Source organism: Hemitrygon akajei, chromosome 7, assembly GCF_048418815.1.
Source record: "Hemitrygon akajei chromosome 7, sHemAka1.3, whole genome shotgun sequence".
Classification (NCBI taxonomy): Eukaryota; Metazoa; Chordata; class Chondrichthyes; order Myliobatiformes; family Dasyatidae; genus Hemitrygon; species Hemitrygon akajei.
Genome location: NC_133130.1, coordinates 180,708,425 through 180,731,875, shown reverse-complemented (window position 1 = coordinate 180,731,875; position 23,451 = coordinate 180,708,425). Strand labels below are relative to the sequence as shown.

General features: G+C 43.8%; 1 protein-coding gene across 1 annotated transcript in view; it reads right to left on the bottom strand.

The window, feature by feature from the left end:
- The window catches only part of LOC140731245 (hemicentin-1-like), a 379,087-nt gene that overhangs the window by 142,508 nt on the left and 213,128 nt on the right, over positions 1 to 23,451 (bottom strand). Inside the window, 5 exon segments of the mRNA XM_073052779.1 lie at positions 110 to 283; positions 4,664 to 4,855; positions 9,087 to 9,173; positions 11,370 to 11,483; positions 13,524 to 13,691. Of these exon segments, the coding sequence (XP_072908880.1) occupies positions 110 to 283; positions 4,664 to 4,855; positions 9,087 to 9,173; positions 11,370 to 11,483; positions 13,524 to 13,691 (735 nt within the window).

The following is a 23,451-nucleotide window of genomic DNA, read 5'->3' as shown; positions in this document are numbered from 1 at the left end:
TGAAATGTACCCAGCGTCAATGTGTTTAGACCTTGTGGTACCATTTTATCAATGATTAACCAACACCAAAGGCAGGAGTTTGCACTATTCACAGTGGACAGGAAGTTACCTGGTAACAGGTGCATGTTTCCTGAAGCCTTGAAGGGAACGCCGTCCTTCAGCCAGGTGATGGTCGGACTTGGATAGCCCATGGCCTCGCACACCAACGAGGTGGGATTATTCACAATTACAACAACATCCTCTGGGGCACCATCATCACCAACACTGGGTATTCTGGGGGCAACTGGGAAACAGCAGAACATGAAGAACTTTAGAAATAAGAGCAGGAGTAGGCAGATCACGTCTGATTAGGCCGTTAGCTCCGCGCCACCTATCTGCTTTATCCCCATAACCCTTAATCCTCAGCTATGCAGAAATCTGTCTAACTGTGTCTTAAATGTATTGAACGAGGTGGCTCTACTGTTTCCCTGGGCAGATAATTGCACAGATTCACTACTCACTGGGAAAAGCATTTGATTTATTTATTTATTGAGATACAATGCAGAATAGGCCCTTCTGGCACTTTGAGCCTCACCGCCCAGCAATCCCCCGATTTAACCCTAGCCTAACCATGGGACAATTTACAATGACCAATTAACTCTCAACCAGTACGTCTTTGGACTGTGGGAGGAAACCCACACGGTCATGGGGAGAACATACAAACTCCTTACCGGTAGTGGAGCAAATTGAATCTGGGTCGTCTGTATTGTAAAGCGTTGTGCTGAACACTACACTATCATGCCACCCCATCTCCACATCTTGGTCCTAAATTTATTCCCCTGAATGCTGAGGCTATGTCCCCTAGTTCCAGTCTCACTGATCAGTGGAAACAACTTTCCTGCCTCTATCTTATCTATCTTTTTCATAATTTTTTGTGTTTCTCCAAGTACTCCTCTCGTTCTTCTGAATTTCAATGTGTATAGTCCCAGCTGACTCAATCTCTCATTATAAAATAACCCGCTCATCTCTGGAATCAATTTGACGAAAGGACACAAGGAAATAATCATAGCATCATTGGCATTTATACTCAGTGGCCACTCTATTAGGCGCACCTGCTTGTTAATGCAAATATCTAATCAGCCAATCATGTGGCAGCAACTCAGTACATAAAAGCATACAGATATGGTTAAGAGATTCAGTTGTTGTTCAGACCAAGCATCAGAATGAGGAAGAAATGTAATCTAAGTGGTTTTGACTGTGGAATGATCGTTGGTGCCAGATGGGGTGCTTTGAATGTTTCAGAAACTGTTCATCTCCTGTGATTCTTCACCCACAGATGTCTCTAGAGTTTACAGAGAATGGTTCAACAAACAATTAAAAAAATCCAGTGAATGGTAGATCTGTGGGCAAAAACACCTTGTTGATGAAAGAGGAGAATGGCCAGACTGGTTCAAGCTGACAGGAAGGTGACAACAACTCAAATAACCATGTGTTACAACAGTGGCGTACAGAAGGGCATGTCTGAATGCACAACGTGTTGAACCGTGAAGTGGACGGGCTCCAACAGCAGAAGACCACACCAGGCTCCACTCCTGTACTTAACAAAGTAGCCACCGACTATACGGCACAATTGGAGAACTTTGAGCTATCTGCAGCATGCAGTCTTCTCCACTGACACGCCACTGCAGTGTGACAGGAAAAGCTATTCCAACAGCAAATGTCTACACACCGTCCTCCAGTGCGGAAATAGTAAGTTTTGTTGACCATGAGGTGCAGCATCAGACCTCCCACATCTTCCTGTTTCTCTGTCCTCTTTGCACTGATTAAGCAGAGTCCCTAAGTGCACAACCTTCCTGGCTGGGTGTCTATGACCAGCACAGGGATTGATGCTTGAACCTACATTGTGTATAATGGATGGAAAGTGAATGTAGGAGGTATAATTAGCTAGTGTGCTGATGACAGGAAAATTGGAGTTGCTGTAGATACCAAGGGAAGTTGTTTAGAGCTGAAGCAGGATATAGATCAGACACAAAGTTGGGCAGAACTTTGACAGATGGAATGTAATCCCAGCAAGTGTGAGATGATACATTTCAGGAAGTCAAGCAGGGGTAGGACAAGGACAGTAAATGGTAGGTCACTAGAAACGTTGATGACAAAGGGTTCTTAGGGCTCAGGTCCATGGATCCCTGAATGTGGCAACACAGGTAGGTAGGATGGTGATGAAGACATGGAATGCTTGTCTTCATAGGATGGGACATGGAATATGAGAGTTAGAATATATTTCAATTTTACAAAACACTGGTTAGACTGCTTTTGCTGCATTATGTGGATTTCAGGCTGCCACAATCTAAGAAGGCTGTGATTGCACTGGATTGAGAGAGAGAGAGAGCAGAGGAGATTCACTAGGATGTTGTCTTGAGGACATCGGTTATGGGGAGAGATTGGATAGATTGGGTTTGATCAAAGCTGAGGTGTGACCAAATGTCTCAACTGAGTGCCAGCAGAATCAAATACAATCATTATATTTGACGGACATCTAGATGGGCACTTGAACAGGTAAGGCGGAGTAGGATGCAGGTATTTCGGCACAAAAGGGATTCGCGTAGGGTTGGCATGAAGATGAAGGATCTGTTCCTGTGCTGTAGACTCCAGAGCTGACTCTCAGATGACTGCTGGTAGGGAAGGACTGGGAACAATAACTGGATAGGAATGGAAATGAAAGGGGCAAAATGGATAGGGAAGAATGGAGATGTTAGTGGGATGGGTGCCAAGAAAGGGGACAACATGGGAACAGAGGAAAATTTGTTGACCAGAGCCCTGAGTCTGTGAATCTCTGTGAGTCTGCTGGGGAAGTTGAAGTCCAATATCTACAAATCTGAGACCGAGACTGCCGGAAACCAAAGATGGACTGTCCTGTAATAGGAGGTCTCTATATGTGCACGTGTAGATGTCGGGAGGGAGGAAAGGGGTTTGTTTTGCTGTTGTTGTTTTTTTGCTTGCTGTGTTCTGTGTTCTTCTGTCGAACGTGGTGAGCATGCTGTGTTGACGCTGGAATGTGTGGTGACACTTGTAGGCTGCTCCCAGCACATCCTCGGGTGTGTTGGTTGTTAGCGCAAACATCGTGTTTTATTACGTTAAATGTTTTGATGTACACGTGATAAATAAATCTGAGTCTTGAATCTTGAATGATGGTGGAAGTGGGCAAAGAGAGCAGTGGGGACTGGATTAGGAAGATATGTATGGGAAGAAGGGAGATGGGAACAGAGATAAGTGAAAGAATGGAAAATGAAGGAAGAACCGAGGAAGAAGGAAGAAATATGTAGGACACAAGGGAAGGTGAGGGGAGCCACATCAATGGTGTAAGAAAATGAACATGGTTTTCTAACAGGTTCAGTGATCTCAATTTTTTGAACCAGAAATTGAAAAATCAGCAAAGAAGGTCTGTTGTCACACTTCATTGAAGCATAGGTTCTAGTGGACAACGTTAGGGTGTAACTTCTCCCAATTATTACACTCACATAAGACCTTAGAGTGAACCTGAAATCTATGAATTCCTCCTTTGAGAGGAAACCATAAATCCAGATCAACTATCCAGTGAGCTCTTGTAAACCAACGTCAATGACAACGAACTCAGCAACGTCCAGCTGATCACTCAATGATCAGAGAACCAGCATGCGACACCAGTGATGAAAACAGAGACAAGGAGAAGCAGGGTCCAAGAGTCAAAGGCTGAACTAAAATATAAAAGGTTCTTGTGGATATTATTTTGAAAGTCTATACCAAGTTGTGTATTTGAGTGAGCTCACGACTGTTCAAATATATGCAACACAATTGAAATATCTGATTCCGCTGTTCACAAGAGAACAAACCAGATGCTTTTGATTAAGACACCTCTAGCTTTACCACTTGGGTTTGGTATTCAGTACATTGTTAAGTGATTAACTACATGTTCAGAATCAAGCTCCCACTGGAAAGTAACCACATCATGAACAGAATAATTGAGGATAACATTGGCATAGAGACAGAGACAGACAGATACTGAGAGAAAAGGGAAGAAGGGGGGGGGGGAGAGGAAGAGAGAGGAGGGAGAGGAGGGGAGAGAGAGAGAGGGATAGAGAGACAGAGAAAGAGACAAAGGGGCAGAGTAACAGAGGGAGAGATAGAAGAGAGAGGGAAAAAAGGAGGGAGAGTGGGAGAGTTAGAGTGATGTGGAGAAAGACAAACAGAATGAGTGAGGCAGAGAGATAGAGGGAGAGGGATAATAGAGCAGACAGTATGAGTAAGGCAGAGGGGAGACAGAGAGAGTGAGAAAAGAGGTAGTCAGTGGCTGAGAGGGGGCAGAGTAACAGAGATAGATAGAGCAGGAGACAGAGTATGGGAGATAAACATCAGGAGGTAATGAGGGAGGGCAGCAGACCCTCAGGAGGCAGAGAGGGAAGGAAAGGCAGAGATGTTATGTGAGAGTGCTGCAGACAGACAGGGGAGGATAAGAAAGTTATAGAGAGACAAAACCCTAAGAGAAGGCAGCAATCTTTACTCAACAGTAGCCCTGCTGCAGTACAATTGGGATGAAGGAAACTAAAGAAAGAAAGATGGGCCGGTGTTGGGGGCGCGGGAAGGGATTTCAGGTAACTGGCATTGCGCTGTACCCAGTCCATCACCGAAGTGTGACAAAACCGCTCACCAAAAACACTGAGATGGTAGTTTTTAGATTTGTCCCCAACAGAGTTGGTTGCCAGGCAGGCATACTGTCCCGTGTGTGACAGGCCGGCATCCAGGATTTCCAGCAGGGACCCGTCTGAGGAAACGCGATAACCTGCGCTAGCGTTCAGGACATGGCCGTTTTTCCACCAAGTAATGTGTGGTTTTGGATTGCCTAGGACGTAAAATAAACAGACATCAATATATCACAAGCTGCACCATATCTGCTTGTCAGATCAGCATTTTACACAACAATGACATTAAATCGTGAACTGGAATGTGTTTACAGCATGAAGCACATTCAGAGCTCATTAAAACCATGTGGAGGAGATCGTGCTGTCTAGAGTATGTTGTAAGCAGCATAGTCCACAGGCTGGAGTCTATCACGCAGACGTAGCTTGGTTGGAATAGTACAGCTAGTCCGTATACAGAGCTGCAGAGCATGTAAATGTGACAGGGAATCGCCTCATCTTCTGTTCTTCCCTCTGGCCTCTTACCACTTCTCATCTGCCTATCATGCTCCCCTGGGTCCCCTCCTCCTGTCCTTTTTCCAACGGTCCACTCTCCTCTCCCATCAGATTCCTTCCTCTCCAGCCCTTTATCTTTCCTGCCCACCAGGCTTCACCTATCACCTTCCAGCCATCCTCCTTCTCCTCTCCCCACTTTTTAAATTCTGACGTCTTCCCCCTTCTTTTCCAGTCCTGGGGAAGGCCCTCAGCCCAAAATGTCAACTGCTTACTCTTTTCTACAGAGGCTGCCTGGTCTGCCGAGTTCCTCCAGCATTTTGTGCGTGCTGCTTTAGATTTCCAGCATCTGCACAGTGTCTCATGTTTATGATTTGCACCTCATAGTTACACCATACACAGTGTGTTTGGTCAACACAAAACTGATCCTCACTCGATCTATTAGAATATCAGGGACTGTGATGATAAAATGTACTTTTCATTTCATCACCGGTCTAACTTCAGTGGAACATCCTGAGCACGTCAATCATCACACAGTATCCAGAAATAGTTCACAGTGAAGATATTAGACCAATAAACTGGCACAGTAGTGTAATGGTTAGTGTCTGGCTGTAAGGTCGGGATTCAGTCATACTTTACTGTGCCAGCTGTGAGATCAGGGTTCAATTCCGCCCGTCGTACCTTCTCCCTGTAACTGTGTGGGTTTCCTCCAGGTACTCTGGTATCCTCCCACATTCCAAATACACACGGTTAGGGTTAACAAGTGTGTATGTGGGACTTGCTTTGCTGTTGCTTGTCATGCTTTGTGTTGGTCCGCCAAGCACAGCGGGCATGCAATGTTGGCGCCAGAATGCGGGCTGTCTTCAGCACATTCATGGGTTGCGTTGCTTGTTAATGTAAACAACACACTTCAGTGTATGTTTCAATGTACATGTGATAAATAAGTAAATCCAAATCTGTGTTGTATCACATTGGGAGTTGGGAGCAGAAACTGAAACTATAAGAGGTTGCATCAGATCAATTGAGCATATCGTGCTGGGACTGACACAGGGTATCCTGATAATGCTCTTCTGTAAACCTCAACCTTATTGTGACTTTCAAAAGCAGTGTTGAAGTTTACTGCCATTAAATGGAAGTGAGGTAATTTCTAGCCCAGGATGGTTTAGTCTGAGTGGTATGGTTCTGTTTTGTTGTGCTTTAACGTCTAAGAGATACTCAGAGACCACAAGAGTAATCTGATCTTTGAATACCAATCAGTTCCTGGTTAAGAACTAGCTCGGCTGCTCCCCTAAGATTACTTTAATTAAGAATGAAGATACATTGCATGCAACCTGCAACATGCAACATGGAACATGGGACAGGACCAGACAGGCCAATTGGTCCAAAGTGCTGTGTTGATCTTGATGCCAATTTATATCAAATGTCCTCTCTTCCTCCATGTCATCCTTATCCCTCCATTCCTTTCACATTTATGATATTCAACACAGAATAACAGAACCGCTCAGTGGAGTACAGACCCTTCAGCCCAGGATGTTGGTTTGCATCCAAAATCCATCGAATGCTTACCTCCCACATGGCCCCCTGTTTTTCTTTCATCCAACAAAATTCTCTGTACTTAAACATGAGGGAGTCTGCAGATGTTGGAATTCCAAAGCAACGCACACAATATGCAGGGGGAACTCAGCATGTCTGGCAGCATCCATGGAAGTTAATAGACAGCCGATGTTTCGGGCTGAGACCATTCTTCAGGACTATTCTTATTCCCTGAATTATCTTTGTTCCTTGCCCCTTTATCATCATATAACATAGAACATAAAATAGCACAGCAACAGTTCAGGCCCTTGGGCCTACGATGTACCAACCTTATACCAACCTTATCACCTACTCTATGATTAATCTAACACTTCCCTCTACATAGCCTTCCAGCTTTCATTCATCCATAAGCCTATCTAGGAGTTCTTAAATGTCTCAGTTATGTGTTTATCTTAAACTCCACCAAATTGTCTGCTTCCACAACTATCCCTACTAACCCATTCCAGGCATCTACCTTCTCTGTATAAAAAACTTGCCCCTCACATCGCATTTAAGCTTCTCCCCTCTAACCTTTAAAAACACGTCCTCTGATATTTTACATTTCTATCCTGGGAGCATAAAACTGTAAAGTTAAATTTTCCTTTGTGTCACTGGAATTATTTGAATTTCTCTCTCAATTTCCTCCTTTACATAAATTTTATAGCCAAAAGAGTGAAGGGATATTTGTCCAACAACCTGCTGTGGAAGTGAATGGTTGTGGTACACACTGCGGTCTGTATGACTCCAAGTAAAATTTAACTTTGGCAAGTTTTCCCATCTTTCCACTCCCAGCAGCACTGCTGAGATCAGAATCTTAACCAGCAAGGACTTGTGGGCAAAGGTACCCGTTCCTTGTCACCTCGTTTACCAAAAATGCCCTGTAGCAATGCAGCGGCCTCAAAATAGTTTAGATTTACAGCGAGTAACAAAAATTTCGTAAGCCTTGGCAAGCTCTATTCAACAGTTTATTTGACATGCTTCCTCCTTACAGTGAAGAGGAAAGTGCAATATAATTTATTATCAAGATACATACATGTGTCCATATTCAAGCCTGAGATCTGTTTTCTTGTGGGCACACTAGTAGTTCCAAGAAACACAATAGAATCAATGAAAGATCACACCCAACGGGATGGACAAGCAACCACTGTGCAAACCCAAAAGAAAAAAAAAATAAGTGACAAATAAATATCAAGAACATAAGATGAAGATTCCTTAAAAGTACATCCATGAGTTGTGGAAACAATTCAGTGATTGGGCAAGTGAAGTTGGGTGGTTAATCCTTTTGGTTCAGGAGCCTGATGGTTGAGGGATAATTTGGGTCCTGAGGCTCCTGGACCTTCTTCCTGATGGCAGCAGCGAGAAGAGAGCACGGTCCAGCAAGTAGGGGTCCTTGTTGATGGATGCTGCTTTCCTGCGACAACCCTCTGTGTAAATGTGCTCATGGCGGGGAGGACTTTACCCGTGATGGACTGGGCCGTATCCACTACTTTCTGTCGGATTCTCTGTTCAAGGGCACTGGTGTTTCTGTACCGGGCCATGACGCAACCAGTCAATGTGCTCTCCACCACATGTTCATAGTAGTTTGTTGAAGTTTTAGATGCCATGCTGGACCTTCACAAACTTCTGAGGAAGAAGAGGTGCTGCTGTGGTTTCTTCATAATTGCGCTTGCTCGTTGGGCCTGGGGCAGATCCCCTGGAATGATAACACCGAGGAATTTAAAGTTGCTGATCCTCTGGGTCTCTGATCCCCCGATGAGGACTGACTCCAGAGCCTCTGGTTTCCTTCTGCTGAAATCAAAACTCAGCTCCTTGGTCTTGCTGACTTTGAGTGAGATGTTGTTATTTCTATTTTGTTTATTTCACTGATTCTACAGTGTTTCTTTGTATTTACTGTGAATGCCCACAAGAAAATGAATCTCAGGATAGCATATGGTGACATTTATGTACTTTGACAATAAATTTATTTTGTACATCATCAGAAGTCACTCTCTTTCCTGTGGAGGATGTGACAGATCCCATTCCCTGCTTCTGGAATCTGGATGCCAGTTATAATCAGAAAAGTTGGGCTCCTAGGATGGGCAACTGGCTTCCCAGCAAAAGTGTGTGCTGGGTAATTGCTACTAGCCAGGGCAAATTGAGAGAGCAGGCATTATTGGCTGCCATCCAGCTAACTCTGAGACTGACACCAAAATGGTTCCATAGTAGATCGGTACTCATTGTCCAGTCTCAGACATGATCAGTAACCTTGTTTGTGAGGGAGAGCAGGATTACGGAGCACGTCCTTGGCCTTAGAAGAGAAAAGGGGGCAATCACTCAGAGGTGCTGAGCTAATGTCTTTACTCCGATGGGAAGTCTTTGGCTCAGACTCACCTGTGCTCAAGCAGGTCAGGTTGGTGTTCTCCCCTTCTTTGATATGAATCTTCTTCACCAGATCTTCACTTAAAATGCTGGGAGGACCTGCACAAAAGGGCACATTTTGCTATGTCACAGCAGGCTTTTCAGACCTCCTAATGTGCTCAGCCCATCAGCATTACCAGCCATTCTCTCTGACATAGTTCAACCAAACTCCTCTGACTTATCCCTTCCTTTACAGAACACCCTTGCTTTGTATTTGATCATCTCTTCTAACTCCTCAGTTGCTCTAGTCCTCCTCCTTGATGATCCTGGAACCTCTGCTACACTAAGTTCTTCTGATATCTCACATATTTACATACTTTGATCCTTTCATACATTAACACTGTCAATAGAACGGCCAGGCTCTCTGGTTCAAAGACGATATTAGGAAATGAAGTGTTGAATATTAGATAGATAGATAGATAGATACTTTATTCATCCCCATGGGGAAATTCAACTTTTTTCCAATGTCCCATACACTTGTAGCAAAACTAATTACATACAATACTTAACTCAGTAAAAAAAAATATGATATGCATCTAAATCACCATCTCAAAAAGCATTAATAATAGGTTTAAAAAGTTCTTAAGTCCTGGCGGTAGAATTGTAAAGCCTAATGGCATTGGGGAGTATTGACCTCTTCATCCTGTCTGAGGAGCATTGCATCGATAGTAACCTGTCGCTGAAACTGCTTCTCTGTCTCTGGATGGTGCTATGTAGAGGATGTTCAGAGTTATCCATAATTGACCGTAGCCTACTCAGCGCCCTTCGCTCAGCTACCGATGTTAAACTCTCCAGTACTTTGCCCACGACAGAGCCCGCCTTCCTTACCAGCTTATTAAGTCAATTGTTATGCTTTCTTGAGGGCTTCCATCATCAGGGACCCCCACCACCCAGGTCACTCTTTCTTCTCACTGCTGCCATCAGGAAGAAGGCACAAGAGCCTCAGGATTCACACTACCAGGCTTAGGAACAGTTACTACCCCCTCAACCATCCAGCTCTTGAAACAGAGGAGTTAACTTCACTCACCCTATCAGTAAACACGTGAAGCTCAACCCAGTCTGAGGGGGTTTCTGTCCAATTATAGTACTTCGTCTACTGGTACTGTAATCTGGAGAAGGCCACTCAGCCCTTCAAATCTGTTCAATCATTTAGTAAGATTGTGCTTGATCTGAACTTTAACTCTATCCATCTAACAGGACTATCTGTTCAATTATTTGCTGGTTGAACTTTTACTATTGACACTCCTGAGGTACAGCATACAAGACAATTCTGAGAGCGGAGGGGAAGTGAAAGCAAGTGGAAAGGTTTAGCAACAGTCTGAGTGGGAGAATGAATCTTTCCAGGACAAAAGACCATGAAGTTGAATTTTGGGATGTGTGTTGCAGTAGTCTGACAACTTCCCCTGGAGAACGTAACTGGAATGGATAAGTTATGAACACAAGAGGTTCTGCAGTTGCTGGAAATCCAGAGCAATGCACACAAAATGCTGGAGAAACTCAGCAGGTTAGGCAGCATCAATGAAAATGGACAAAAAGCTGATGTTTTGGGCTGAGACTCTTTATCGGGGCTGGAAAGGAAGGGGAAAGATACCAGAATAAAAAAGTTGGGAGTGGCGGGAGGACAAGCTTGAAGGTGATTGGTGAAGCCAGATGTTCGGGGATGGTAAAGGGTTGGAGAAGAAGGAATCTGATAGGAGAGGAGAGTAAACCATGGGAGAAAGGGAAGAAGGAGAGGCACCTGAGGAAAGAACAGAAATAATTAACAAGAGTTTGCCTCTTTATCAAATGCAAATTGGTGTTATCTGGGTCAACTTTTGATGCCTTCAGAAAGGAAAGAACTTTATAATGAAAAAAAATAGTGAAATCAAGAGAAGAGCAGGTTCTACTTATGTGCATTTTACTGTGGTACCACAAGTTCATATACCACAATCCCAAACTACATCTCAAACTTTTCCTTTCCTTCCATTTTTTCCTCTTTCTGTCGTGGTTCAAAAGCTGTTCTATAATTCTAACGTTTCCTGCTGTAGTGAAAGGTCATCAGTGATAAAGCTAAATTTGCTGTTTACTGTTGGGATCCCATAGCTAAACCACCTGGTAATGGTTCTAATGATAGCTCATCAGCCTTAAACAGTAACTATTTCCCCCTCCAAAGGATTTTCTGTTTAATTACTTTGTTTTGCTTCTCATTTCACATAAAATACCCAGGAATGAACAAAGATAAATTATTGAATAAAATCCTCTATAGTTCTGCCTTACTCAGTACATCGAGGTGAAAACTCTTCTTGGCTTCCCCTGCAGTGTTATTGACCACACAGCCATAATGGCCAGCATCTCCTTCAAGCACACGGCTCAGTTTGAGGGTCTGTCCACCTTGGAAGGAGGGAGGAAGGATCATAAGTAACTAAAGCAGGAAACCAAACCTATAGTTAACAACTTCTGTGCAAACTTGAACTTAACACGAGGAGCCAGAGGGAAAAAGATTCATTGTGGAAATTTAATCGAGTAACACCTGCAAATTTTTTAAAAACTGTAGCACTGCCTGAAGGATGTAACTATAGGTAACAAGTAAGCTGATTATGAAAACCGACAATGCATTGTCTAACAGTTCATGGAAGTGCAGGATAGCCTCGTCCCAGATTTGACTGTAGAATTTTCCCTCAGTTTCCAGGCTTGAACAGAGTAAATCTATGGCCAGTCATTTCAGTACCACAAAGCTAAAGGAGAGAGCTTCTGATCCCTACTCCACACCACAGCGGCACCTGATTATCCAATTTCAGGTGAAAGACAGCGACGATGGCTCACTCTCCTCCCTGTTGGCAGGACCAAGTTGAACTCGGGGAGCTGCAGATCTCTGCCAAACTGAATTCAGTACTTCCAGATGATCCGGGGCAGAGTTGATGGCCGACACATTGTTCTCTGTTGGAAGCCCCCCGTCTCACAACTGCAGTGTTACTCAGCTGCTGTCTGTGTGGAATTCACACGGACAAATGCCGTCTGTCAGTCTCTTTGTGTCCCTCCCCGTGGCAGCCTTGGTTTCCTCCCACGTGCCAAACACATGCTGGCTATTAAGTTAATTGGCTCCCCAAAATCATATCAGCATAGGTGAGGGATTAGGTTCAGGAAAATAAGTGGGGGCAATGGGAATGATGTGATTGCATAGATTTAGTGGGCTGAATAGCCGCTTCTTATGACATAAGGAAATATGGGAAAAAGAAGGCGAGAATCCGTACCTTTGGAATAAAACAGGAGAAACCAGACCAGAAGATTGTCTGAGCTCTGCGCTCACTCATTTTTATTTGCAGGCTCACAAATGGTTAATGGCGGAGAAACACAGCTCTCTCTGTAACATTAATTAATATCTAACCACCCCTTACTTTTCAGATTCCATCCACTTGTAATTCTGAATATTTGGCGGACATCAAAAGAATGATTTATTTCTCCTTATGTGTACAGTAACAGAAAAAATATTACCAAATGAGAGGTTTAGCCAATGTGAGATTTATCCCAATGTCAGGTAGTACCAGGTGTTAGCCTCAGGCTGTCAAGCAAATTGAACCGATAGATATTGAGCAGCAAGAGACTCCTCATCAGTATTGTTGACATGTGGCATAAAAACTACATGTTCCTGTGTACACGTGTGTGTGTGTGTCTGCATCTGTGCATGTGTCTGCGCACGTCTGCATGTGTGTGCATGTGCACTTGTATGTATTTGTGTATGGACACTGATGTGTTCGCCAGTGTATAAACACTAAGATTTTTTCGTGTGTGTGTCTCTGTCTCTTTGTGTCTGTCTGTCTTTTTGTGTGTGTGTATCTGTTTCTTTGTGTGCGTGTGTGTGTCTGTCTGTCTGTCTTTTTGTGTGTGTGTGTGTGTGTGTCTGTCTGTCTGTCTCTTAGTGTGTGTATGTGTGTGTGTGTCTGTCTGTCTCTGTCTTTTTGTGTGTGTATGTGTGTGTGTGTCTGTCTGTCTCTGTCTTTTTGTGTGTGTATGTGTGTGTGTGTCTGTCTGTTTTTGTGTGCGTGTGTGTATGTGTGTGTGTGTGTGTGTCTGTCTCTGTCTTTTTGTGTGTCTGTCTGTCGTCTCTTAGTGTGTGTATGTGTGTGTGTCTGTCTTTTTGTGTGTGTGTTTAATACACACACAGATGTCTGCAAGCATTTTCCATGATCTACAATGCTAGGTGGTTTGTTGACAATTCACATGACCCAAGGGGCATCCTTGAACAGGATATCTTGTGACTCAGGGGTCACATTTAAAGCTGAGGAATTTGCTCGGAGTGACTGAGTACGGCATCATTACCAGCAATGAGCACCATCACTCTTCTCCGATGCAAAGTCCATGTAAAATCCACAGCGTATTAAGGACATATTTCTAAAAAAACTTCTGAAAATAGAATGTTTGTTCATGTCTTACCAGAGAGCACTTGCATCCTAGTGTTGGGAACCACAGGTGATCCATTTCTGGACCAGCTAAAGGTAGGTGGTGGGAAGCCTGTGGCCTCACAGATCAGGGTGATGGAGCTGCTGACGAGTGTACTGACATTTTCCAGAGATCCCGACTCCCCGACGATAACTGGAGGGACTGATCACAAACACACACAGTTCAGCTGTCAGTCAGCCTGAGGAACACCAGACGGCAATGCAGCATCACTCACTGTTGCCCCTTGCTAGAAATCTCTTCCTCCTGTCTAAGTACTGTATTGGTATTGTTGGATCCTGATGCTTTTGCGATCCAAAGGTTCTTCAGAAGTCAAGAATGAAACATAAAACTTGCAGCTAATGGCCAACTAACTGTTACAAGAAGAAGCTTTGAAAGAAACAGAGAAAAAAGAGACTAGAAGTACTTGCAATTTTCTCACACCAGTCTAAAGATAAGCAGAAATTCCATTCATAACAGTTAACCAATAAGATAGCCAGGTTCAAATAATGTGATACCCACTACTGAAATGAAGAAGTTCCCAGAAGCAATTACAGGAAATTTCTTTGAACGACTGCATGTATGTAGGTGATTATATAAAAATACAAACAAGTATAGAAACGTTAAATTGCAAGAAAAATAAAAATTCTACAACCTAATCCCACAGTATTGGTTTAGCACAGTAGCATAGTGGTTAGCACAATACTTTGAAGTACAGGTGGCCCAGGTTCGATCCCCGTCACTGTCTGGAAGGAGTTTGTTTGTTCTCCCCGTGACCTCGTGGGTTTCCTTCCACAGTCCAAAGACATACTGATTGGTAAGATAGTTACTCATTGTAAATTATCCCGTGATTAGGCTAGGATTAAGTTGGGTACTGGCAGGGCAGTGCACCTCAAAGGGCTGGAAGGGCCTGTTTTACACTGTATCTCAATAAAATTTTAAAAAATATTGCCACATGTCTTAAGATACAGCGAAAAGCTTGTCCTACATACTGTTGTGCACTGTTTATATAAATCTCAAAAACGGAATGTTTTTTCTTAAATTAAGAACACTTTGCACACCTCAGACCATGCCACTTTCTTTGATTTTAGGTCTTCTTGCCAAAGCTCAAAACAAAATCTTTATGCACTGTGTAACGCACAGCGTTTCACACGCTGGACAGGCTGTGGCACATACAGGATGAACCACAGTCCGGTACTGAGAAGAATCCTCAAGTCTGTCGCACATAGGACACCTCAGAGCATGGGGTCAGAAAAGCCAGGGTGTAGCATATACCAGCTATTACACACTCAGTGGCCACTTTATTAGGTACAGGAGGTTTGGTTGTACGAGTCACAGCCAGTGAATGTAGCTCACATGAAGCCCTAAAATAATAACACTAATTACAAGTGCTACTTACCTGCTCATTATGGCAACAAAGAGGCCATTCTGGCCATCAAGTCTATGCTGGCTCACAGCAGAGCAATCCTATCAGTCCCATTCCCCCCGATTTACTTTCCATGACTGCAACTTGCTCCTCACATATTCATCAACTCCCTTTTGATTTGTTCCTATTTGTCTACTCTAAGGGGTGATCTGTAACAGCCATTAAACTTAGGATGTGGGAGAAAATGGGGATGTGGGTATAAACGCGTGTTTGAGTCAGTCCGGCCATTCTCCACTGACCTCTCTCATTAACAAGGGGTTTTTGCCCACAGAACTGTCGTTTGCTGGATGATTTTTTTTCTGCAACTCTAGAGGGGTTCCAAACCTGGGCTCCACGGACCCCTTGCTTAATCGGTTTGGTCTATGGCATATAAAAGGTTGAGAACTTCTGCTTGAGACAGTTGTGTGTGAAAACAAGAGCTAGAATACAAGGGCAGGGTTGTAATGGTGAGGCTTTATAGGGCATCGGTGAGGCCTCACCTTGAGTATTGTGAACAGTTTTGGGCTCCTCATCCAAGATAAGGTGTGCTGGCATTGGAGAGGAGGTTCACAAGGATGATTCTGGGAATGAAAGGGTTTTCATACAAGGAACAATTGATGGCTCTAGGTCGGTACTCGCTGGAATTTAGAAGGATATGGGGAATCTCATTGAAACCTTCCAAATGTTGAAAGGCCTAAAGAGACTAGATGTGGGAAGGATGTTTCCCTTGGTGGGGAAGTCGAGAACAAAAGGGGACAGCCTCAGGCTAGAGAGTGTCCATTTAAAACAAGGTTGTGGAGAAATTCCTTTAGCAAGATGGTAGTGAATTTGTGGAATTTATGACCACAGGCAGCTGTGGAGTCCAGGTCATTGGGTATATTTAAGGCAGAGCTTTATAGGTTCTTGATTGGACACAGCATCAAAGGTTACGGGGAGAAGGCAGGAGAGTGGGGCTGAGGAGGGGAAAAAAAGGATCAGCCGTGATTGAGTGACTCGATGGCCTAATTCTGCTCCTATGTTTTAGACACTGACATAGTCACAGGAAAAACATGCAAACTGAAAACAACCCAAGGTCAGGATTGAATCCAGCTCTCTGGAACTGAGAGGAAGCTGAATATCAGCGGCACCACAATGCCTCAGAGGCCTATCCCATGGGCCTTGATAATATTAACTGGCTATTAAGGTCACAACACTGCCTTTCACATACATTTAGCACCGAGCACCCAATCGACACTTGAGCAGGGATGAAAGTGTCTGAGACAATCCAGGCACTGTAGTAAAAATGATACAGGCTTCGGTTGCACATAGCAAATCAACACACAGCCGGCCTTATGCAGACATTAGATTTACATTTACAAGTCACTCCTTCCACCGAACCTATTGACTCAACTTCTTTGGGAAAAATAACCAGCCTCCCCTCTTTGGACTCTATGTACACTACTCACTGCCTTAGTAAAGAGGCCAGCGTAATCAAAGACCAACACGCACCCCGGACATTCTCCCATCGGGCAGAAGATGCAAAAACCTGAAAGCACGTACAGCAGGCTCAAGGACAGCTTCTATCCCACTGTTACTAGACTCCCGAATGGTCCTCATGTACACTGATGGACTCTTGACCTCTCAATCTACCTCGTTATGATCCTGCACGTTACATTTTATTGAGGATGCAGTTTAAATTAAGAGGGGTTCTATGCAGGGAGCAGAAGCAGTTCACTTCAAGAAAGCTGAGAGAGAGGGAGAGAGAGAGAGAGACAGACAGACAGACAGACAGACAGAGAGACAGAGAGACAGAGAATATTAGAAGCTGCTGGTGGGTTGTGAAGGTGTGGGGAAGGGGTAGGTGGAAGAAAAATAACTTATTTATTTTCCTGATGAAGGGTCTCGGCCCGAAATGTCAACAGTACTTCTCCTTATAGATGCTGCCTGGCCTGCTAGGTTCCACCAGCATTTTGTGTGTGTTATTTATTTTATTGAGATACAGCACAGAAAAGGCCCTTCCACCCAACAAATCCTGATTTAACCCTAGCCTAATCACAGGACAATTTACAATGACCGATTAACCTATCAACCAGTATGGGAGGAAACAGGAGCACCCGGAGGAAACACACACGGTCACAGGGAGAATGTACAAACTCCTTGATGCACCATCAATAACTCACTCTGAGACGTAAGAAGCGAGGTATCGGCTTTTATTGACTTGAAGAATGAACAACACTACATCCTGGAGAATGAGGCCGGGCATCAGGCCTCAATCGCCTTTATACAGGGGTGTGTGGGAGGAGCCACAGGAGCAGTCCAGACAGGTATATGTAGTTCACCACACTCCTTACAGGCAGCAGGGGGAATTGAACCTGGGTCGCTGGTACTGTAAAGCATTGTGCTAACCACTACGCTACCATACCACATATATACAAAGTGAATTGACAATCAGTGACAGTGCCCATTGGGAGGCTGAATAGAAGCTCTCCAAAATACTTTTCCCCACGTCTCTTTAGTTTGCTGTTCACTGTCAGCATGTTTCATATGGGTCATTGTGCTTCTGATCATATGCAAAACTACGAGCAGTATAGATAGAGCAGCAGGCTTTTCCTGTTGAAACTGGGCAAGACTAGAACTGGAGGTCATGGGTTAAGAGTGAAAGGTGAAATATTTAAGGGGAACCTGAGAGGGAGTTTCTTTGATTGCAACGTTTAAGAGAAGCTAAGATAAGTACATTGATGGGAGGGGGACGGAGGGCTATGGTCCAGGTGTGGATCAATGGGGATTAGGCAGAATAACAGTTTGGCATAACTAGATGGGCTGAAAGGTCTATTTCCATGCCGTAATGTTCTATGACTCTGTCATGTTTTCCCTCCCTGCCCAGCTGGTAGTTGCCAATTTGGGAAAAGTTTGGGTGATCTGCTTTGAATATCTTGTGGATAATCACCAACCACGCCAATGCGTGAATTGCTACTTGTCAAAGGTGGAGAGAAACAGCCACCACCACACTTCCATGACCAATTCATACACTTGAAATTAAATATAGACACTTTTAGAACTGAAGAAAAAGGCAAGAAAAAAAGATGATCTTTCAACACATAAATGAAGTGAGTCAGTGTATTGTTTACAGAAACCACTCCGAGAATTAATGAATCACAGACAAAACTGAGCATCAGACACATGGTTGTAAAAGCCCTGGCTTTGAACATGGCACTTGGCCTTCTGCCTTTCTTAAGACTGGCAGTGACAGAAATAGCTAAGCCCTGAGCGTGCTCAGATTGCATTCCTCCTCCTCCTCCTCTTCTTCTTCCTTTGCCCGTTACGCCGCTGGCATTTAGGGCAGCAATGAAGATCCTCCATCTCGGGTGGAGCTCACGGCTTCCTTCATCACGTCAGTGGCTTCCTCTCCGTTTACTGTCAGTCACGCGTTTTCCAGATGGAGACGCAGGAATACCCTGGCACTCAGACGTAGGACTCTTCATTGCTGTTTCTATAAGTTTTCTTTGACCAGTCAGGGTTGTTAGCCCTCAAACATGGAGGATCAGTGGACCACTCTCAGTCTGACCTCTACCCTTTGACCTCTGTAGCATGGGTGACCTACCAAGAGCCAAAGCATAAAGCCCTGACTCCAGCCAGCATTGTTCTCCAGTTCCTTGAGGAACGCAAGCCTCCGATCACAACGACAAGGTTGTGGTCCTCTTGCAGGACATTCCCCTTCACCCCTATTTAATCCACTTAAATACATCATGATGCTACTTTGCATGCAGTATTTACACTCAACGTCCACTTTATTAGTTACCTTCTGTACCTAATATAGTGGCCACTGAGTGCATGTACGTGACCTTCTGCTGCTGTAGCCCATCCACTTTGAGGTTCAACATGTTGTGCATTCAGAGATGCTCTTCTACACAGTACTGTTGTAACACGTGGCTATGTCACCTTCCTGGTAACCTGAACCAGTCTGGCCATTCTCCTCTGACCTCTCTAATTAACAAGGCATTTTTGTCACAGAATGCCGCTTACTGGATGTTTTATAAGAAATAGGACCGGAGTAGGCCATCTGGCCCGTCGAGCCAGCTCAGCCATTTAATAAGCTCATGGCTGATCTTCTCCGTACCATTTGCACCATTCTCTGTAAACACTGTTGTGCGTGAAAATCCAAAGAGATCAGCAGTTTCTGAGATACTCCATCCACCCCATCTGGCACCAACATTCATTCCACGGTCAAGGTCACTTAGATCACATTTCTTCCTCATTCTCATCTTTGGTCTCGACATCAGTTGAAACTCTTGACCATGTCCGCATGCTTTTATGATTGAATTGCTACCATGTGATTGGCAGATTAGATATTAGAGGGTGCAGCCTCAGGATAGAGGGGCACTCTTTCGAAACAGAGATGCGGAGAAATAACTTTAGCCAAAGGGTGGTGAATTAGTGGAATTTGTTGCCATGTATATAAAACTTCTCTTATTTTCCTTCATATATATAATTTTTCAATTATGGTTAAAATATTATTTGTTGAGTTGTATCTATAAAAATGCTGGAAATACTCAGCAGGTCAAGCAGCATCTGTGAAGAGAGGAACAGGATTAATGATTCCCACATTTTTCTGTTTCTATTTCTGATTTACATAATCTCTAGTATTTTTCTGTCGCATGTTTCTTGACTGGCATTAAATTAAAAAAGCCTTTTGCCCCTCTTGAACTTGTTAAATTGAAATTTAAATTGAAATTGTTAAATCAATTTTACAAGGGATGAAGTTTGCAGATAGGCATTTTATAATTCAGCATCTTTCCCTTCAGCATCAGGTCTGTGTACCCATGAACAACAGCTCATTTCTTTTCCTTTTTTGTGCATTTTTTTTGGTAATTTTTAGTAATTTTATGTCTTTATGTAGCTGATACCAAACACCAAATCTGACTTCATATAAGACATTGATAATAAATTTGATTCTGATTCTAAATTTTAAGAAGGCACAGCTAGATGATTGAAAATTATCTAAGTTAGGTACAGTTGGCCCTCCTTATCCCCGGGTATTGGTTCCAGGACCCCCCGCAGATACTAAAAAACATGGATGCTCAAGTCCCTTATTTAACCTGTCTCAGTGTGGTGGACTTTAAGACCCGGTGAAGCTCTGGACCCTATTTAACTGGTCTCAGTGCGGTGGACTTTAGGACCCGGTGAAGCTCTGGACCTTATTTAACCTGTCTCAGTGCGGTGGACTTTAGGACCCGGTGAAGCTCTGGACCTTATTTAACTGGTCTCAGTGCGGTGGACTTTAGGAACCAGGGGAGCTCCAACCCATCGCCCGTGGCTGCTGCTGAATCCGCAGTGTTTCTGTTCCGTTGATGGAAAACAATCACGATTGAAAATAAAGTGGAAATAATAAAGCAATTGGAAAGAAGTGAAACGCCATCGGTCATTGGAAAAGTGTTAGGCTACAGTCGGTCAACGATCCAAACAATTTTAAAGGATAAAGTGAGAATAATGGAGCATGTGAAAGGCCCTGCCCCGATGAAAGCTACAATTATTACTATGCACTGCAGCGGTTTAATTATTGAAATACAGACATTTCTTAAGTGTTTTATATGCATAGAAAGGTAAAATATATACTAAGACAAACGTTTGACTAACTGACGCTAAATAATACCGGATATACCTGTTCCGACTTACTTTTAATACCTAACACAAAGTAAATGCTATATAAATAGTTGTTATACTGTATTGTTTAGGGAATAATGACAAGAAAAAATAGTCCGTACATGCTCAAACAATAAGTGCTGGAGAGTGAACTTCCGGTTTCTTTCTCGATCCCAATCTGTGGTACCCTACGCACATCCTTCCGTATACTTTAAATCATCTGTAGATTACTTATAATACCTAATACAATGTAAATACTATGTAAATAGTTGTTATACTGCATTGTTTAGGGAATAATGACAAAAAAAAAAGTCTGTACATGCTCAAACAACGAGTGCTGGAGAGAGAACTTCCGGGTTTTCCCGATCTGTGGTTGGTTGAGTCCGCGCATGCAGAACCCGCGGATAAGGAGGGCCGACTGTATACAATCCTCCTCAAAAACATTATTGTTGAGAAGTTTGCATATAAATATTGTGAGGTTTTTTTTAGAAAAGTAGTTGCACATGGGACCCAGTACTCATGCTCACTGAACCTGGCACAGCATGGTAGCATAGCGGTTAGCGCAAGTGCTACTGACCTGAGTTCAATTCCCACTGCCGTCTGTAAGGAGTTTGTACGTTCTCCCCATGACCGCATGGGTGTCTATGTTCTGATTTAAGATGGCACTACTGAAGGTGAGCAACAGCTTACTGGTCATTTCAAAGGCAAGAAATTTGACTACAAACACTATTAACACCTTTTCTGAAGTAAATTGTGGTAAACCATCACTGCAAACAATGAAGAGGTAAGCAAAGGCGAAGCAAATTCGAAGGATGAGCCGTGCTGGTGCGCTGCAAAGTTGATGCAGAATGGGTTGGAGAGGAGTCGTTGAGGCAGAGGAGTTTCAGTGCCCGTCCCACTAACCTGGGTGCGAGGTTCACTGGCTCTGAGTGCCAAGCTGATTTATAGAGGTCAAGAGCGGCTTCAGGCTGGACGGCAGGGCCTGGGCTCAGAGTGACGGTGTGGTCTAGGCCGGGGGCGTTTCACTGCTGAGGGGCCCTGGTCCTAATGTGAAGTACGACCCGCTGTTCGGACAATTTCAGCACCGGCCTAGACAGACTGGAAAGGCAGGGTGTTGGGACCGGAGTTTAGGGTCGGCCCGATTTCATGCTGAGGCTGTGAGACTGCCCTGGCTATGGTGTTCTGTGTCTGCAAGCTTCGCAGCGATTTGTCCCGCTGATATGATGAACTGAGACCGAGACTTTGTGCCTACTCTGGGATTCAGATCTCAGGCCTCAGTTTGGTCGGGAATGCTGTGCTCGCTTCTACTGTTTGCATGATGCGTGTGCTTTTCTCTCTTTTGCTGCACATTGAGTGTTGGTCTTTATTTTTTTTGGCTTGTAATTGGGTTCTTTTGGGTTTCTTGCTTTGTGGCCACCTGTGAGCAGACAAATCTCAAGGCTGTACATTCTTTGATATTTAATGTACTTTGAATATTTTGAATGTCCATTCAGTCGCTCAAGAGATGACATTGCTGCATAATGTTGTCTTCCTAAAGCAAGTACTGTCTCTTTTTGTCTCCGTCACTCAGCCTCTCCTGCTTAAACCAAACATTCAGCAGTTCACTCCTCTGTCAGAAGCTGAGGTTTGAACTTGGACTTGGTGGGTATTTTCAAACAATTTCAGTCAAGAAAGTGAAGGAAATGTGAACATCAACAGAACCAATCCCCACTGCCACTGATAATGAGCTACAGCCTCTACATTTCCTCAAAATATAAATACTGTCTTTAATATCAGAATAAAAACACTATCGAATATTAATTATTTTATTATAAATATAAGAGATTTTAATTAAGCATATTATATGTAACTATAATTTATTTACTGTTTTTTATTGGGATAAATTACTCTGCCTGTACTGGGAGAAGTTACTGTAGTTTCTTCCCTCCACCATTTACAGAGGGAAGTAAAGCAGCTTTGCTGTATAACAAACGCACTGTTTGCTGTGAGTCATATGTTGCATCCCACCTTTCATTCATTGCCTGACAAGGTATTGGAAATACACTCAGTGGCCACTTTAAAAGCTACACCTGCTTGGTAATGCAAATAAGACCATAAGACATAGGAGCAGAATTAGGCCATTTGACCCATCGAGTCTGCTCCACCATTCAATCATAGCTGATCCTTTTTTTTATCTCCTCCTCAACCCCAGTTCTTGGCCTTCTCCCTGTAACCTTTGATGCCGTGTCCAATCAAGGACCTATCAATCATATAGGCACCCGTTAGTCTCGTGAGACCATGGATTCGTGCCTTGGAAGGTTTCCAGGGCACAGGCCTGGGCCAGGTTGTATGGGAGACCGGCAGTTGCCCAAGCTGCAAGCCTTCCCTCTCCACGTCACCGATGTTGTCCAAGGGAAGGGTAATAGGACCCAAGCAGCTTGGCACCGGTGTCATCGCAGAGCAATGTGTGGTTAAGTGCCTTGCTCAAGGACACAACATGCTGCCTCAGCCGAGGCTCGAACCAGTGACCTTCAGATCACTAACCATATAACCACATAACAATTACAGCACGGAAACAGGTCATGTCGGCCCTTCTAGTCCGTGCCGAACAGTTACTCTCACCTAGTCCTACCTACCTGCACTCAGCCCATAACCCTCCATTCCTTTCCTGTCCATATACCTTTCCAATTTTTTCTTTTAAATGACAAGATCGAACCTGCCTCTACCACTTCTACCAGAAGCTCGTTCCACAAGACCGATGCCTTATCCACTAGGCCACGTGCCAACACACCTATCAATCTCTGCCTTAAATACACCCAATGACCTGGCCTCCACACCTGCATATGGCAACAAATTCACCACCCTTTGGCTAAAGAAATTTCTCCACATTTCTGTTTTGGGAGGGTGCCCCTCTATCCTGAG